The 19,631-nt window shown below is 33.5% G+C and overlaps 1 protein-coding gene across 1 annotated transcript; it reads right to left on the bottom strand.

Annotated features, from left to right (window-relative positions):
• Positions 1–3,398: 3,398 nt before the first annotated feature.
• LOC139491701 (ashwin-like) lies at positions 3,399–19,199 on the bottom strand. Its single transcript, XM_071279515.1, has 4 exons — positions 19,040–19,199; positions 9,816–10,009; positions 6,173–6,677; positions 3,399–5,544 (listed from the first exon to the last, which is right to left on the bottom strand). The coding sequence occupies exons 1-4, from the start codon at positions 19,139–19,141 to the stop codon at positions 5,479–5,481; spliced, it is 867 nt and encodes a 288-aa protein (XP_071135616.1). The 5' UTR covers positions 19,142–19,199; the 3' UTR covers positions 3,399–5,478.
• Positions 19,200–19,631: the final 432 nt, after the last annotated feature.

Raw genomic sequence — 19,631 nt, 5'->3', positions numbered from 1 at the left:
GATAACTAATTTGTAACTTTTCAGATAATATGCCTGTTCTTCATCACACATATCTATGTATTCCTCAGATGTCTTTCTTATACCTTATTTGTTTTATAAGTATACATTCCATATTATGCTTTGAATAAAAATTCTTACTTCCTTTTTGTTTCTAAATACAGTGTACATTTAAAAAAAGAGAGATTGGTGTGATAGCCAATGAGACAACTCTCAACAAGAGACCGAAATGACACAGAAATTAACAACTATAGGTCACCGTACAGCCTTTTACAAGGAGCAAAGACCATACCGCATAGTCAGCTATAAAAGATCCTGAAATGACAATGTAAAACAAAATCAAACGAGAAAACAAACAGGCTTATTTATGTAATGTTCTGTGCAATTTTATGATGTTGTGTTTTAATGTCTTCGAAATGCTGTGAAACAACTCAATACTTCTGGTAAAACATCAGCTGATTTCAATTTGACTTCAAAAATTCAAGATGACACTTATCAGGTATAATAATTAATTTTGATAAGTTTAATGTCAATTAAGATTAATTACAACTCATACAGTGAATTCATTATTATTTGAGAGATACCAATTTCATGGATTTGTTTGTACAAGTATACCACAAATTTAAATAAGAGTGCAAATGCTGGGTTTCTGTTATCCCACCCTTTTTATATAATTTAGATTTTAAAAATGTATACCTTTTCATATATTGCGTAGGTAAAAGTGTTACCTTTTCACACATTGTTTGGGTTTCGTCTGGTAAGAAATATAACAGTGAAATACCAAAGTGCCATAAGAGAGAAAATTGGTTGATAAAACACAGCCAGGAACACCAAGAAAGATGATGGTTGAAGTTGGGGGAACTTTATCGACCTTATCATATATTTCTGAGACCTATTCACATATTTTGAAGCTTGAAAAGGTGACCTATTCCAGCAGCATGTCCTATCACCTTGTATGGACAAATATAGTTGACCTATTGCTTATAGTAGTTGAAAAGCTGAACTCTAAAAATGAGGTCAAGGGCAATGGAAATATGGCAGATGGAAACTTTGTAACATAAGGTACTGCCATACAAAATATGAAGTATCCAGGCCATTTACGTTCTGAAATATAAAGCTTTATTAGTTAATGCTGCCATCGCCAGATAGTCGTACCTATAGAGTGTGGTCAAATGTATTTGTCACTTGAGATATTTGCTATATATTGTATATACAAGAGTGCACACGCTGAAATGTCTCGCCTTCTTTACTAATCATTGATATTGTGTTGATAGTCCTAAATATAAAGCTTTATTACATCTGTCACATAAACTTAACATTAACCAATGAACCATGAACATGAGGTCAAGGTCAGATGAACCATGCCAGGTAGGCATGTACAGCTAACAATTCTTTCATACAACAAATATAGTTGACCTATTATATATAGTTTAAGAAAAACAGACTAAAACACAAAACTTAACACTGAGCAATGAACAGTGAAAATGAGGTCAAGGTCAAATAAAACTTGCGCGACTGACATATAGATCATAAAATATTTCCATACACCAAATATAGTTGACCTATTGCATATAGTATAAGAAAAAAAGACCAAAACTCAAAAACTTAACTTTGACCACTGAACCATGAAATTGAGGTCAAGGTCAGGTGACACCTGCAAGCTAGAGATGTTCACCTTACAATCATTCCATACACCAAATATAGTAGACCTATTGCATACAGTATAAGAAAAACAGACCAAAACACAAAAACTTAACTATAACCACTGAACCATGAAAATGAGGTCAAGGTCAGATGACACCTGCCAGTTGGACATGTCATGTACACCTTACAGTCCTTCCATACACCGAATATACTAGACCTATTGCTTATAGTATCTGAGATATGGACTTGACCACCTAAACTTAACCTTGTTCACTGATCCATGAAATGAGGTCGAGGTCAAGTGAAAACTGTCTGACGGGCATGAGGACCTTACAAGGTACACACATATCAAATATAGTTATCCTATTACTTATAATAAGAGAATTTAAAATTACAAAAAATCGCTATATTTTCAATCAAATTAAATTATAAAAATTTATTGTATGTGTTCACATCAAGAGAAAACAAAAACACCTGAAGACAATTTCCAAATTAACAAATATACTTTAGACAATTCTACATCATTTAAGGCCTTGTTGATAAAAATCCAACCACAAATGCCTTCAAAATATTTTTTTGAAAAATGTGTTTTTATATGAAATATATAGCAAAAAAAGGCAAGTGACGAATACTTTTGGCCAGGTACTGTAGGTCTCGCATATTGCAGCTGTTGTCACAATCGAGACAAAAATTATGTTTAAATTTTGCCTATAGGCTAATATATGAAACTTTAGCAACACCAGGAAATCCAACATAAACAAAAATACTACTTTTCACGTGTCCACAAAAATTAGAGCCTTGGTGGCCAAATGGTCAAAGTAGTCCAACTACAGTATCACTGGTCTTTCAACATTGAGGTCACAAGTTTGAATCCTGCGTTTGGCAGGCATGCTCAACCAATTGAGCTCATCAGCTTTGTTACCAAAGATCAGTGGTTCTCTCCCCCTTCCTCCAACAATAAAAACTGACTGCCATAATATAGCACAATAGTGCTGAAAATGGTTCAAAACACCAATCCATCAATCAATCAAACAAGAATGTGTCCAAAGTACACGGATGCCCCACTCGCACTATCATTTTCCATGTTCAATGGACCGTGAAATTGGATAAAAATATAATTAGGCATTAAAATTAGAAAGATAATATCATAGGGAACATGTGTACTAAGTTTCAAGTTGATTGGACTTCAACTTCATCAAAAACTACCTTGACCAAAAACTTTAACCTGAAACATGCACTTTCATTTTCTATGTTCAGTGGACCGTGAAATTGGGGTCAAAAGTTTAATTTGGCTTTAAAATTAGAAAGATCATATCATAAGGAACATGTGTACTAAGTTTCAAGTTGATTGGACTTCAACTTCATCAAAAACTACCTTGACCAAAAACTTTAACCTGAAGCGGGACAGACGGACGGACGAACAAACGGACGCACAGACCAGAAAACATAATGCCCCTCTACTATCGTAGGTGGGGCATAAAAAAGTTTCCTATGAAAACTAGTGAATCAACTGACTGTGTTGAAGGCTGTACCTTGACCTATAATGGTTTACTTTTATAAGTTGTTACTTGGATGGAGAGTTGTCAAATTGGCACTCATACCACATCTTCCTATATCTATTAACAACCAAATTCATATAGGTTTTAGCCAATTTTTTGCATTCTGTCGATTCCATCAAACGGTTCTATCATTTTTATGAGAAAATTCTGCAATAAGAGAAGGCAAAAGTTTACAAAGTGAAGAAAAAAAAATAGTAGTCCTGTTGGAAATATCATTTATTCAATTTTATAAAAATATGCTGCACCAATTAATGACTGATTTATGTGTTTCACACAAAGTAACTACATTGGCCGAAAATTACAATAAATATACATATTAATAAATATTTATCTTACCGGTAATGACATAAAAATAATGTTCTCTTATAAACCTCAACCAATCAATGTTTACAAATTTATGAAAATAGGTGACAATACAATGTATAAACAAAAACTCAAAAATAAATTACAGAAATAATGCTGCATTTATTAAATTTCAAAAACCGACAAAAATGTGAGGTTAATCAATGCAAATTGCAGCAGGGGCATAACTATCATTGTAAATTCTAATGGCATTAGTGGTTTACATTTCCCCCTAAATTTGCATTGATTAACCTCACATTTTTGTCGGTTTTTGAAAGGACCCAAATGTGAAAACCAAAAATCTTGGTGTAGTGTCAGATATTGGACATGTTTCTATTTTTAACATGTGACTGAGCTTAACCATTTATGTTGATCTGGAAAGTAGAGGACCATGTTATATGTAGAATAAATGTAAAAACTTATTGTATATATATATATATGCAAATTACAAAATTTTCAAAAAACTTTTAATGTGAAAAAGGGAGTAAACTAAAACTGTATTCAACATATTCAAATAACTTGTCTCTACTAAAAATCTTAAATAAAATGGCTAAATGATATTTTCATACATACTATTATTATATGATATGGTTCTTCAAATTTAAGTATGTAGACAAATATTCAGTGAAAAGTAAAATAACAGAAATACAGATATCTCGAAGGAAAATTCAAAACAGTAAGTCTCTCATCAAATGGCAAAATCCAAGCTCAAACGAATGGATAACAACTGTCCTATTTGTGACTTAGTACAGACATTTTCATATGTAGAAAATGGTTTATAATAAACCTTGTTTTATAGCTGGCTTATAGACAGTCACATAAAATTCTATTATTTTGACAACAATTGAGTCACTCCCCTGAATTTGAAATGACTAAACAAGATATGAGAAATACAATCTAACAATCTGACTGTCAAATAAACTCATCATAGATACCAGGACTAAATTTAGTATATACGCCAGACGCGCGTTTCATCTACAAAAGACTCATCAGTGACGCTCGAATCCAAAAAAGTTAAAAAGGCCAAATAAAGTACGAAGTTGAAGAGCATTGAGAACCAAAATTCCTAAAAGTTTTGCCAAATACAGCTATGGTAATCAAACACATGATGAAATACAAAGGAGTTTGAATTAAATGCAAATAAAATGCTTAAAATAAAAACAAATGAAAAAAAGAATATGTGTTGTCCAAGCTAAAATAGTCATATATTCCTCAGTAAATGAAAAATACATACAAGAACTTTTGATTTCCAAGGTTGAAATTTGTGCTTTTTCTAACACAATTTTAAGGAAGGATTTCATATTTTTGAGTTCTTATGGACACTTATCCTTTTTTTTGTATAACTCATTTTTGCTGCATGTACAACATGTACAAAGATAAACAAGTGTTTTTGTTTCATTGATTAAATCATGTTTTCTTATATCAATGTTTATTTCCTATTAGTTACTTTTAAAAAGAAGAACATCACTTCATAAGTAATAAGTAAATTCACTTATATATATGTTAACATACATGTTTTCAAGAGAAGTCATTTGCTTAATAATGACCCATTTGTCAAACACTACAAGCAAATTGAAACAAGAATGTGTCCTCAGTACATGAATGCCCCACTCGCACTATCATTTTCTATGTTCAGTGGACCGTGAAATTGGGGTAAAATCTCTTATTTGGCATTAAAATTAGAAAGATCATATCATAGGGAACATGAGTACCAAGTTTGAAGTCGATTGGACTTCAACTTCATCAAAAACTACTTCGACCAAAAACTTTAACCTGAAGCGGGACAGACAGACGGACGAACGAACGAACGAACGGACGCACAGACCAGAAAACATAATGCCCCTCTACTATCGTAGGTGGGGCATAAAAAAAAGTACCATATAACCTTGAACCAACTATAATGTTATGTTTCTATATATGTATAAAGTGTAACTTGTTATGGCCATGAAACTCTGCTGATCTTAGACTTCTTCTTCGAAGATTCTTCTGTTGGTGAAATTGGCTGAAATTATACAATATCATGGATATATGCTTACAATGAATACAAAACATGTTTAACCCTTCCAGATAGACATGAACATCTTATAATTGTTCTATTCTACAAATAAAATTGTCCAATTGCTGATTATATCTGAGAAACAGACCAAACCACACAAACTAAACACTGTCCAATGATCTGTTAAATTGAAGTCAAGGTCAGATGAAAAATACCAATTGGACATGTACACCTTACAATCATTACATACACCACATATTGTGGACCTAATGCTTTTAATGCTTATAGTATCTGTGATGCGGACTTAACCATGTAACTTTAATCTTGATTGCTGATTTATGAAATGATGTCAAATCAGGTGAACCCTAGATGGACATGTAGACATTACAAGGAACCTAAATACCAAATACAGTCATCCTATCACTCATAATAAGTGAGTAACAAAGCAAGGTTAATATTCAAATTACATTAACCTGTTTCTCGTCATGAATATGCTTTCAATTTTTTGCTGGAGATTAAACAATTTTGGATGGAATAACTTTCCTTCTTTCATCATGTTCATACAAATCTATATTTGATTGTGTGCACTTGCAATATTGAATAACTTTGTAATATAATAAGCTGTACATAATACCTTTGTATTTTCTGATTTATTGTTGACTGTACTGTGCTCTTCTTTATGGTTTAGGTCTGTTTTTCCACCCAAATGTTTGTTGATAAGACTAACAGATGACTGAAAACTTGCTGCTTTATTTGGAGAAGTTGGTGAATTCAATTTAATTTTCTTAGATTTCTGATTTTCTTCACTTGCGTCACTACATGTTGATGAGTTGAGTTTAATTTTCTTTGGCATGTCAGGTGATACACTTTTGTCATTCTCTGTTGATGATGAATCTAATGTAATTTTTATAATTTTCTTTCGTAATGTTTGTGTATCTTTGCCTTCTTTATTGTCATTATTTAAATTAGCATTTTCAAGCTTTGCCGTTAAACTCTGCTCAGTTTTATTTTTAGAACTTAATGAAATTTTCTTCTTGGTAAAGTCTATACAAGATGGTGGTGGCTTCAGTCGATCACTAGCAGCAGATGAAATATTGTAGGATGAAATAAGTCTTGAATTCGAATCAACAGATGATTTCCTGGAAACAAAATAATTACAGAAAAAATATAAGAAATTGCAAAAATCTTTTAATATACCGATAAACAACTTAACATTAACATATTTCATCTGTACAAATGCAATAAAAAAAACTAGATATCATTGAGATGGGAGCCATCTCTGTGGGCCCCGCTGTCAATAACGTGGGGTAAATAAGTTGTATGGATAATCTGATATGAAGCATTATTTGAAGTTATTACATAGTCTCATGTGTGATTTTGATCTAAAATTTTAAGTTAAAACTGATAAATATTCTCATCTTACTTTCATAGTATAATAGTGATATGACTGCATGATGTGAACTCATTGATTACTACTCTAAGGTGACTTCTGGATATATGGATTGATGTTTGAACAATATGTTTAAAGGTGCTGCCCAATTGATATTTGTCACATATTTTTAGAATTATGCCTTCAATATATTATGACCCACCAAGTATAAAGTATGAAATATTAATGGTTCTCGAGAGGTAGAGCGGACACAATTTGTTAAGAACAACGAACAGATGGACAGACCGACAGACTGATCTTAGACCTAGGATGCATACATTATGACACATTCTCTTGTGTTGGTTAATATATATGTTAAGTTGAAAATGTTTGTCAGGTATAAAGTATGAAATAATAACAGCTGTCCTCTCAAAATATAATGTGGATCAAATTTGTTAGCGATGGACAGACCAACAGACAGACAGACCTTTGACCTAGGAAGTGGTACATATATCATGACACACCCTCTGGTGTTGGCTAAAATAGATGTCAAGTATAATATTTGAAATCATAACGGTTTTCAAGATATAGAGCGGACACAATCTTCACCACAGGACACAGGGTTGTCAACTGAAACCAAAGTTTTTTTGACGTTGACCTTTGACCTAGGAAGTTGTACATACATCATGACACGCCCTCTGGTGGTGGTTAAAATGTATGACAAGTATATACTTTGAAATCATAACGATTATCTAGATATGGAGCGGACACGATCTTCACCACAGGACACAGGATTGTCAACTCGAAACCAAAGTTTTTGACCTTGACCTTTGACCTAGGAAGTTGTACATACATCATGACACACCCTCTGGTGGTTGTTAAAATGGATGTCAAGTATAAACTTTGAAATCATAATGGTTATCTAGATATTGAGCGGACACGATCTTCACCACAGGACACGGGGTTGTCAACTGAAACCAAAGTTTTTGACCTTGACCTTTGACCTAGGAAGTTGTACATACAACATGACACACCCTCTGGTGTTGGTTAATAATCATGTTAAGTATTAAGTATGAAATCATAACGGTTCTCTAGATATGGAGCGGACACGAAAGTGTTACGGACGGACAGACGGACGGACGGACGGACAGACAGACGGACGGACGGACAGACTGATCACTATAGGGCAACCCGCCGTCGGCGGGGCCCTAATCATTCTTGACAAACACTTTTTTAAAAATATTTTAGAAAGCCTACAGATCAAGCAAGGTACTATTGGAATATGGAATTATTATGAAATCTGAAAACGTATAAGATATCTATAATACTAAAATAACGAGGTCCAATTTGTCAGCCCGCATGGGATAAAAACAGCAAATCAAAGAATTCAACTTTATATATAGCTAATATAGGACAATGGTGTTGATTAAAAATTACACCACTCCAGACCCTTTTGTTTTCCAGATAATTATATATTGCAAATAATTAACAAGTTCCGGGTCGAATCCGATACCGATACCAATAGTATATTCACCTGTTACCTTATCAGTACGTTCTGCATCTGACAGGCACACCACCAAACGGTGTATTTAGGATTTGCTATAAACACGGGTCTGTCATAATCACAAGGTTGACAATACTAAATTCTATCATTGTCACATTGTTTCCTATTGTCATATTTTAATCAGTATGACTTTAAATATAATAAGAATACTAAAAATCTAGACTTAAAATAAGGCGTATAGATAGTTTCCAATTTGTTAGCCGGCATGACGCAAAACAACAAAACCAAGAATTCAACTTTATTTATAATTAATATTGGACAGTGCTGTTGATAAAAAATTACTCCATTCCAGGCCCTTTTGTTTTTCAAATAGTTAATATTACCAATAATTGATAAGTTCCAGGTCGACGGTTTCAAACAGAAAGATTTTGAAAGTAGAGAAAACCGTGCATCTTATAATCAGCATAACTTTATCAGATGACTAAATATCCAGGCTAAAATAAGGCTTACACATAGTTATATACTTTAATTTAGTCACGGACCAGCGATTTCACGGGTGTATTCTAGTATTTTAATGAAAACTAAATCAACTTTTGTTGGTTAGCTATTCATGCATGACTAAGGTTCAAGCTCCCTTCTCTGATATTTTAGTACGAACAAACTAACCCCTCTTAGCCATGCATACATACCCATAATTAATTTAATATTGTCTGAGACATTGTTAATAAAAACTTGATATAACTTTCATAATAATTTTGGCAAGAATTACACAATTGAGAGCACTTTTTTACAATGCAATTTTCCATATAATTGATATTTCCAAGGGACATAATTCTTTTAAGAACAGTTGATCTGCACAAATTTGTGAACTACGGTAGTCCCAGACATTGCTGATATTAAATTTTATAAATTCAGGAATTGTACTTGTGAGAGCGCTAACAAGACTGACTGCACAAACAGTATTTCAATGCCTCCTGCAATGCATCAGGCAGAGGAAAAAATGTGTTTGATTTAACAGCTATTCTAGACAAAGGAAGATAACTCCAATTTTTAAAAGATGAGGTTTACAATGACATAATTAATATTTAGATTAGATATTAGATTCCTGCACCTTGCAAAAGTAATGTTATTTTCTTGACAAGTCTAACTTCAATTTGTGCCTTGAATATCTGAGCATATATATTACATTGATAAATTTCTGGAAATGTTTATGGATAGGATGTATAGAATGTATAATATGATCAATGCACTATATTTTGTGTATCAAAAAAATTAGTGATAAGCCTTGGAACATTTAGGTGACAAGTCAGTCCCATAAGGTTTTGATTGCATTCTTTACCTAAAAATATGACTGTAAACAAGTATCTCTTTTTACATGTATTTATATAATGTGAATGTGCTTACTTTTTTGGAGGTTCATTATCATCATTAATTGCGATCTTTCTCTTCTTTGCCATTATGACCTGTTTCTTGGTCATCTCCCGTCCCCGTCTGTTCATACGATATTTCCTCTGAGGAAGTGGTAATACATATCTATAATAGAGTTCTACTAAGCCTTCCTTGCATAGCGATGACAAGTCTTCATTTTGTATGTATCTCTGAAATAGGCATAATCTAGCTGATATTAAGTTAGATATTGTAAATGTTCTACATTAAAGGCGCTCCAAGATATCTAAAAAAAAAACATTATTTGTTTTATTCAATCATTAATAAGTGAAATAGTGAAATAATCATTTGCTTTTAGCAGCCAATTTGTAAGTTTTGTTCAATTTTGTCAAAATAAGCTAATAAATAGAGCTGATGGATTATTCACAATCAAGACAAGTGAAATTTTTTACCTCATCGAGTCTATATACATGTCACCTTCTGTTTAACACTTAAGCTAGAGATGGTTTACACATAAATTAGGCATGTTCAGTTAATAAAAGAAAAATAATGCCAACATTGAAAGTGAAACAAGTGTCAACCATTTGATTGATTGATTCGATCCACAAAACCTCATATTTCAACAGGTAAAAAGGATGATTAACATATATTTCTAGACTATAATATGGAAACAAACACCTAGAAAATGCAATTGCATGAGTTTGCTTTCTATTTCTATTTATGTTTCATCAGATATATAACAGTTGGCAGTCTTCTGAGGTCACCCATATGGTTAATCAGATGGCGTCTTCTGACTAAAATTCATATGAAATGTGGATACAAATTTTACAGCGATTTTACTCTTTAAAATCAACATGTTTCTGATACCCAATCAATTAAGGAGGATAAGAAATTTACTTTGAAGGATAATATGAAGTCGTTGAGAGTTTAGTTTTCTAATGTTGACACCCTGTCAAATAAGCGTTTAGAGTTTGAGGCACATTTATCGATTGAGAAGCCACATATAATAGGTTTATGCGAAATATATCCTAAGAACTCTATTGATAAATCTATAGCATCCATGCTAAATCTAGCTGATTACGAAAAGTATTTACCGGACAAAGTGGGGGATAGAGGTGTAGGTATTTATATTCATTATTCACAAGTCTTTGACAGCTTTTAAAGTTGACATTTTATCAGAATCTAGATTTAATAAATCAGTGTGGTGTGAAGTAAAATTAGAAGGAACTGATAAACTGTTATTGGGCTGTATTTATAGGAGTCCGTCGTCTGTACCATGTAATAATAAGAAATTGAACGATTTAATATGTCATGCTCGTAACTTAAAGTACAGCCATTATTTAATTATGGGAGACTGACTACCCTGAAATCAAGTGGGTTGATAATGTAGTATCAAGATCCTTTGAAATTTTATGAGTGTATGCAAAACAATTTCCTTTTTCAACATATATGTACACCGACTTGTTTTCGTACTGGTCAAAATGCTTATTTACTTGATCTGGTTTTTACCAATGAAGAAAACATGATAGCCAAAGACTCTATACAAATGGATTCGCCAGTTGGAAAGAGTGACCATTGCATGATAACTTTGAGTTTTGTTGCTATTTGAATAATGAGAATACAATGTACTTCTGGCGATCGTTTTTCATATTTTAGAGGTAACTATAAAATTTTTAATGAGAGTCTAAACGACATTGACTTGGATGTTCTGCTAAATAATAAAAGCATTAATGAAATGTGGAAATGTTTCTCTTCTATTATGTCCGAAAACATTGATAGATTTATTCCGAAGAAAAAAACTGACCGTAAATTTATAAGCCCACCTTTGTGAATGGATAGAGCTACTAAGTCTGTAATTGTCAAGAAACATAAATTATGGAAAAAATATAAATATTAAAGAAATAATTTGCCATATGTTAAATATGTGAAGGATCGTAATGAATGTACAAATGCTGTTAGAAATGCCAAACTTAGTTTTGAAAAAAAAGTGGCCTTAGAATCAAATACTAATGTTAAGTAGTTTTGGAATTATGTTAACAGTAAACTCAAGACTAGATCAGGAATAGGCACGCTTGAGAAACCAGATGGTACTTTAGCATCCAGTACTGCTGACAAAGTTGAAGTTTTAAATCAGTTTTTTACTAGTGTTTTTACTCAAACAGAGGACTTGAAAGATTATAATACTAATTCAGAGTCAAACAATTTTTTAAATGATATTGATATTTGCTAGGAAGATGTGTTAAAGACACTTAATAAATTAAAGACAGATAAATCTGCAGGACCTGATGGTCTTCATCCGAAAGTTTTATATGAAGTTAGATATGCAATTTTTTATCCATTGTTTCTAATTTTTAATAAGTCTATATAAAAGAGGGTAAAGTTCCAGACGATTGGAAAAATGCCATAGCATCACTGATATTTAAGAAAGGGAAAAAGCTGAAAACTGGTAATTATAGACCTGTAAGCTTAACATCAGTGGTATGTAAGATCTGTGATTCCATTATTAGAGACAATATTACAAGTTTATTCTCACGAACAATCTTTTTACTAGTAGTCAATATGGCTTCCGTCCCGGTAGATCATGTGTTACTCAACTCCTAGAGGTTTTGGATGAGTGGTCAGAATTAATTGATAGTGGTTTCCACTGGATACTATTTTCCTTGATTTTTTCCAAGGCGTTTGATACCGTGCCACATCAGCGTTTATTTTTGAAACTTGAAAAACTTGGAATAAAGGGGCTGCATTTTGAATCGGATAAAAAGTTTTCTATCTGGGCGTAAGCAATGTGTTCGTATAGATAACACAACTTCAACATGGTCAGAAGTGATGAGTGGTGTACCTCAGGGCAGTGTTTTAGGACCAGTTCTTTTTTTAACATTTATTAATGACCTTCCTGATGTAGTAGAGGGCATAGTGAAAGTTTTTGCTGATGATTGTAAAGTTTATTCTAGTCTCGTCAGATTATGAGCGATGTAAGTTACAGGAAAATTTGGACAGATTATGTGAATGGTCAGATATGTGGAAATTAAAATTTAATGCTGCTAAATGTAAAGTACATATTAATCCTGACAATGACCTGCAATATCGTTCTACCATGTTGGATGAATCCGGAAATTTTATTGTATTATCTACAATGAACGAAGAAAAGGATCTGGGAGTAACTGGGAGTCTAATTTGAAATTTGAAAAACATATAAGTGATATTTATAACAAAGCGCAGAGAGTGTTATCACTTATTCATCATTCTGTTGATTACATGGATCAAGATATATTTCTTACTATTTATAAATCAATGGTGCGTCCGCTGTTAGAATATGGGACATGTGTCTGGTCACTGTATCTTAAACTAGAGGCTCTTTCTAGAGGCTCTAAAGAGCCTGTGTCGCTCACCTTGGTCTATGTGAATATTAAGGAAGCAGATGGATTCATGACAAAATTGTGTTTTGGTGATGGTGATGTGTTTGTACATCTTACTTTACTGAACATTCTTGCTGCTTAAAATTATCTCTATCTATAATGAACTTGGCCCAGTAGTTTCAGTGGAAAATGTTAGTTAAAATTTACAAATTTTATGAAAATTGTTAAAAATTGACTATAAAGGACAATAACTCCTTAGGGGTCAATTGACCATTTCCGTCATGTTGACTTATTTGTAAATCTTACTTTGCTGAACATTATTGTTGTTTACAGTTTATCTCTATCAATAATAATATTCAAGATAATGACCAAAAACAGCAAAATTTCCTTAAAACTAACAATTCAGGGTCAGCAACCCAACAACGGGTTGTCCGATTTATCTAAAAATTTCAGAGCAGATAAATGTTGACCTGATAAACAATTATATCTCACGTCAGATTTGCTCTAGTGCTTTGGGTTATGAGTTATAAGCCAAAAACTGCATTTTACCCCATGTTCTATTTTTAGCCATGGCGGCCATCTTGGTTGGATGGCCGGGTCACCGGACACATTTTTCAAACTACTAACCCAAAAGATGATTGTGGCCAAGTAGTTTCGATTCAGAGAAGATTTTTGTAAAAGATTACTAAGATTTACGAAAAATGGTTAAAAATTGACTATAAAGGGCAATAACTCCTAAAGGGGTCAACTGACCATTTCAGTCATGTTGACTTATTTGTAAATCTTACTTTGCTGAACATTATTGCTGTTTATAGTTTATCTCTATCAATAATAATATTCAAGATAATAACCAACTAGAGAGGCTCTTTAAGAGAGGCTCTAAAGAGCCTGTGTCGCTCACCTTGGTCTATGTGAATATTAAACAAAGGAAGCAGATGGATTCATGACAAAATTGTGTTTTGGTGATGGTGATGTGTTTGTACATCTTACTTTACTGAACATTCTTGCTACTTACAATTATCTCTATCTATAATGAACTTGGCCCAGTAGTTTCAGTGGAAAATGTTAGTTAAAATTTACAAATTTTATGAAAATTGTTAAAAATTGACTATAAAGGACAATAACTCCTTAGGGGTCAATTGACCATTTCCGTCATGTTGACTTATTTGTAAATCTTACTTTGCTTAACATTAATGATGTTTACAGTTTATCTTTATCTATAATAATATTCAAGATAATAACCAAAAACAGCAAAATTTCCTTAAAATTACCAATTCAGGGGCAGCAACCAAACAACAGGTTGTCAGATTCATCTGAAAATTTCAGGGCAGATAGATCTTGACCTGATAAACAATTTTACCCATGTCAGATTTGCTCTAAAGGCTGCGGTTTCAGAGTTATAAGCCAAAATCTACATTTCACCCCTATGTTCTATTTCTAGCCATGGCGGCCATCTTGGTTAGTTGGCCATGTCATGGGACACAATTTTTAAACTATATACCCCAATGATGATTGTGGCCAAGTTTGGTTTAATTTGGCCCAGTAGTTTCAGAGGAGAAGATTTTTGTAAAAGATAACTAAGATTTACGAAAAATGGTTAAAAATTGACTATAAAGGGCAATAACTCCTAAACAAATCAACAGACCATTTTGGTCTTGTTGACTTATTTGTAGATCTTACTTTGCTGAACATTTTTGCTGTTTACAGTTTATCTCTATCTATAATAATATTCAAGATAATAACCAAAAACAGCAAAATTTCCTTAAAATTACCAATTCAGGGGCAGCAACCTATCAACGGGTTGTCCGATTCATCTCAAAATTTCAGGGCAGATAGATCTTGACCTGATTAACAATTTTAACACATGTCAGATTTGCTCTAAATGCTTTGGTTTTTGAGTTATAAGCCAAAAACTGCATTTTACCCCTATGTTCTATTTTTAGCCATGGCGGCCATCTTGGATGCTTGGCCGGGTCACCGGACACATTTTTAAAACTAGATACCCCAATGATGATTGTGGCCAAGTTTGGTTTAATTTGGCCCAGTAGTTTCAGAGGAGAAGATTTTTATAAAAGTTAACGACGACGACAGACGCTGGATGCCAAGTGATGAGAAAAGCTCACTTGGCCTTTTAGGCCAGGTGAGCTAAAAAGACATCCGCAAACTGGAATCTGTACAAAGAAGGGCCACAAAACTGGTAAAAAATATTTGTCATCTTAATTATGAAGACAGGCTACGTTCATTGGGTTTGCCAATCTTGGAATATCGTAGGGATAGGAATGATATACAAGTCTACAAAGCGTTGCATGGTATAGATGACATCGACTGGATGAATCTATCTACTTTAGAACCATCTAATAATACTAGAGGTCAGCAGGTCACTCAATAAAACTTTAAAAAAACAGTGTAAGACTACACCATGTACACATAGACTAAATACTTTTTCAATTAGAGTAGTAGATCAGTGGAATAACCTGTCAGATTTTACAGTGACGGCAAAGACTCTGAATAATTTTAAGTCTGCATTCCTTCTTAGAAAACCTAGTGTACTGTTAGCCTTATTACAGATGGTGTTTATGTGACTGTGCCATTTTGGGTCTGATTGTATTGTCAGGCCTAGGTATTTTGCTTTGTCCACATGTTCAAGAACATGGACGTGTAGAGTGTAATTATAAGTAATTGGATTTTTATTTCGACTGATGGACATAACATTACACTTGTCAGGATGAAAAGCCATTTTCCAAGTATGATCCCAGATGCCTAGTGTGTTAAGATCTTTTTGTAGGGTCTCGCAGTCGCTGTTAGATTTTATAACCAGGTAAGCAATAGTTAGTCTGCGAATAGGCGTATGGTGGAATTTAGCCCGACTGGTATATCATTAATATAAAATAGAAACAGACTTGGGCCAAGAACAGATCCTTGAAGCACTCCTGACTTCACAGGGACATAGTCTGAAGTCTCACCCTCTAGGATAACTGCTTGGGTATGACATGATAAAAAGCCCTGTATCCATGCATTTGTTTTCCCCTGTATCTCATAGTAATTTAGTTTGTGTGATAATAAGTTATGACGGACTTTATCAAAAGCTTTAGAAAAGTCCATTATGAGTACATGTTTGTTTTGAAGTTTCAATATTTTTAGTGACATCATCTATAAATTCCAAAAGCTGAGTTTCACAAGATCTATTTTTTCGAAAGCCATGTTGAAGGGGATACAGGATGTTATGGTTGTCTGCGTGTGTCATGATTGCAATAATTACAACAGGTTCTATAATTTTACAACATATGCATGTTAAAGAAATAGGCCTATAATTCTCTGGATTATATTTGGACCCTTTTTTAAAGATGGGAGAAACATGTGCAGTATATATGCCAGTCAGTGGGGACTTCGCCAGTGTCTAGTGATTTTTGATATATGATGCACAGTATAGGTGAAATTTCATGTGCTAACTCCTTAAGGAGGCGCGGCTTAAGTTCGTCTGGTCCACTTGCTTTTGATGGGTTTAAATTTAAAAGTAGTTTGGTGATACCGTTGATGGTTATGTTTATGTCTGGCATGATAGGATAAAGCTGTTTTTTGTTGCATGTACTGATTGTTTTCAAATTCAGTATCAGTGATTTTTATTGGTTCTGAGAAAACTGATTGAAACTGCCTATTATATATAAATATATTATTATGATATATATGAGAAATCATATAAGACAATCCAAAATGAGGGGACAGTAGAAGCATTTGGCTTACATGTATGTAGCGACCCGATGATAAAGGTATATCACATCAGACATTATAAACCCATGAGGCTGAAAGTGAAAGTGTTGACGCTGAACAGATTCATTTAAAAACAAGCAGTCCGCCTTTCATATATTTTATCATGAGCAAATTGAATTTTAAAGACACATGTTTTCCATAAGTCATAACATCACCTTGTCACGCCTGGTAATCTACACACGCAGAACATTTGGTTCTGCAATAAAAACCGTGAGAGGATTTTCCGGTTGTGCTTAAGTGGAGTAATTATCACCGCTTCAAAAGGTATGTACATTTCTAAATCTCAATTTTCTTATTCAACTGATCAAAATATTGAAAATCAGAGAATGCTATGCTGTGGTGAATACTTTAACGAAGAGATACGTGTATCATTCACTGTTGTATGTAGAGTTGAACTCTTACAAAATCAGTTGCCCCACTAGAAATTGCTTTAAAAAGTGACATTTCAATTTTGAAATGGTTCTTTTTACAGACCTACAAGTTCAAATTTAGTTTTTTTAGGGCAATGGGTATGAATGTTGTATTTGGCGGCGTTAACGCTGTCCGGTGTTGATAGACGTCTTAATAATTCCAAAAGCTACATTTTTTCATTAAGTCATGCGTAAGGGGATCGGTTCTGATTGAGGACATCGTGAATGCGTGAGGGGAAGTACAAATTATATTTTTATATTCAAGCTATGAGTCGTTGAAACTTACCTAAATTAGGCTACATTAGAAAAATTTATGAGATTGAATTATGAAATAGATTGTGGGAACCTAGGTTAAATAATATGTTTCACGAAGAATAAAAACAAAAAATGTGGTCAACGATAACCAAAAATACTGCAGAGATGTTGGGGAGTATCTCATTCGTCTTGATTCGTCCTTTTCAAACCACTCAACAATGTCCAAAAACAGGTCGAACGCAATGTTGTTTAAGGGAAAACGTCCTTTCTGTACTAATGAAAAAAAAATAAAAATTTCTCTTTTCCCTACGTCTGAGAGTTTATCTAAAGCACTTTAAAAAACTTTATATTATTCCTCAATTTCGTCCATCTGGTCTTTCTCGTGGTCTACTACGTGGTCTTCTTCTATGACTTCTTCGTTGTCTAATACATGCTCTACCTTATGGTCTTCCTCGAATTTATCTTGACTTTCATCGATGTTCGTGAATAATAAATTCTGTTTTGCCTTTTTTGTTTCGAAAATTTCGTGATTTAGGGTGAACAGATAACGTCTAATATATATAGGTGTTGAAGTTTTGATCGGCGATATACTTTTCTTAAATTTATGTGGTGATCTCTGTGACGTATATTTGACGACAGGACTACTCCCAGAGGGTTTAGTTCGCTTCGAGGGCGGGGATAACTTGTATCTCCATGGCTATTTGTAGAGAGTCAATTTTAGTCCTCTTTTCCTTTTTCCTTTGAACAATGGCATTTTAAGAAATTGAACAAACAATTAGTAGTTTGATTTCATTGAATCAGTGATCAGTTGACATGTATTGCAGTATAAGGATAAAAAAATGTTTGTTCTTCCCCTCACGCATTCACGATGTCCTCAATCAGAACCTATCCCCTCACGCATGACTTAATGAAAAAATGTAGTTCGGAATTATTAAGACGTCTATCAACACCGGACAGCGTACACGCTGCCAAAACGTACACGCTGCCAAAAACAACATTCATACCCATTGCCCTAAAAAAACTAAATTTGAACTTGTAGGTCTGTAAATAGAACCATTTCAAAATTGAAATGTCACTTTTTTAGGCAATTTCTCGTGGGGCAACTGATTTTGTAAGAGTTCAACTCTACGTACAACAGTGAATGATACATGCATCTCTTCTTTAAAGTATTCACCACAGCATAGCATTCTCTGATTTTCAATATTTTGATCAGTTGAATAAGAAAATTGAGATTTAGAAATATACATACCTTTTGAAGCGGTGACAATTACTCCACTCAAGCACAACCGGAAAATCCTCTCACGGGTTTTATTACAGAACCAAATGTTCTGCGTGTGTAGATTACCAGCCGTGCTTGTGAAGAGTTTTGGAAAGAAAGGGGCAAGAGAATACATCGCATGTCTGTTCGAACAGAAATGCAGACATATCTTTTTCTTTCGAACTGGAGACATACTTGTTCTAAAACTGAAATCAAATCTCCAACTGACATCAATTCTGGATATAATAAATTGGGAACAGCATTTTTTTCGATTTCTTTTTCCACACTTTCCTCCATGATGTCGTTTCTCGGAACTTTTCGTCCAATACGATGAAAGTTCAGAGACGTCCGAACAACTTCAACTAACTACCACAAAATTTAAAAGGACAGGAAAGTACTTTAATTGGTCCTGATGCAGCAATTTCTAGTAAACAAAGTATAACCTACCAAGGCCATAACTAGGCATATTATTTTAGTGAGGCAAAATAATTGAGCCAAGCGAAGCGAGGCGAAATTTTTTTTGGGAGGGTATGAAATGAATGGTGCAAAATTCTGCATTCTAGGCATTTCAAGATAGTTGATAATGTTTAAAATTTGGGCACTTTTTATAATATTTTTAGATCTAAAAACTTTTACTAACACCAAAAACAACTTCATTTAAATTTATATGTTAGATAATCATCCAAATTTCAATTTGAGTCTGTCGGCAGAACATAGATCAATCATCGATTCAGTCGAGTTGGCCAAATTTTTCTTCGGATGGTTTCCTCAAATCAGTACAGAATAT

Source organism: Mytilus edulis, chromosome 10, assembly GCF_963676685.1.
Source record: "Mytilus edulis chromosome 10, xbMytEdul2.2, whole genome shotgun sequence".
Lineage (NCBI taxonomy): Eukaryota > Metazoa > Mollusca > Bivalvia > Mytilida > Mytilidae > Mytilus > Mytilus edulis.
The sequence above is the reverse complement of the archived record's forward strand: the minus strand, read 5'-3'. Positions and strand labels throughout refer to the sequence as shown.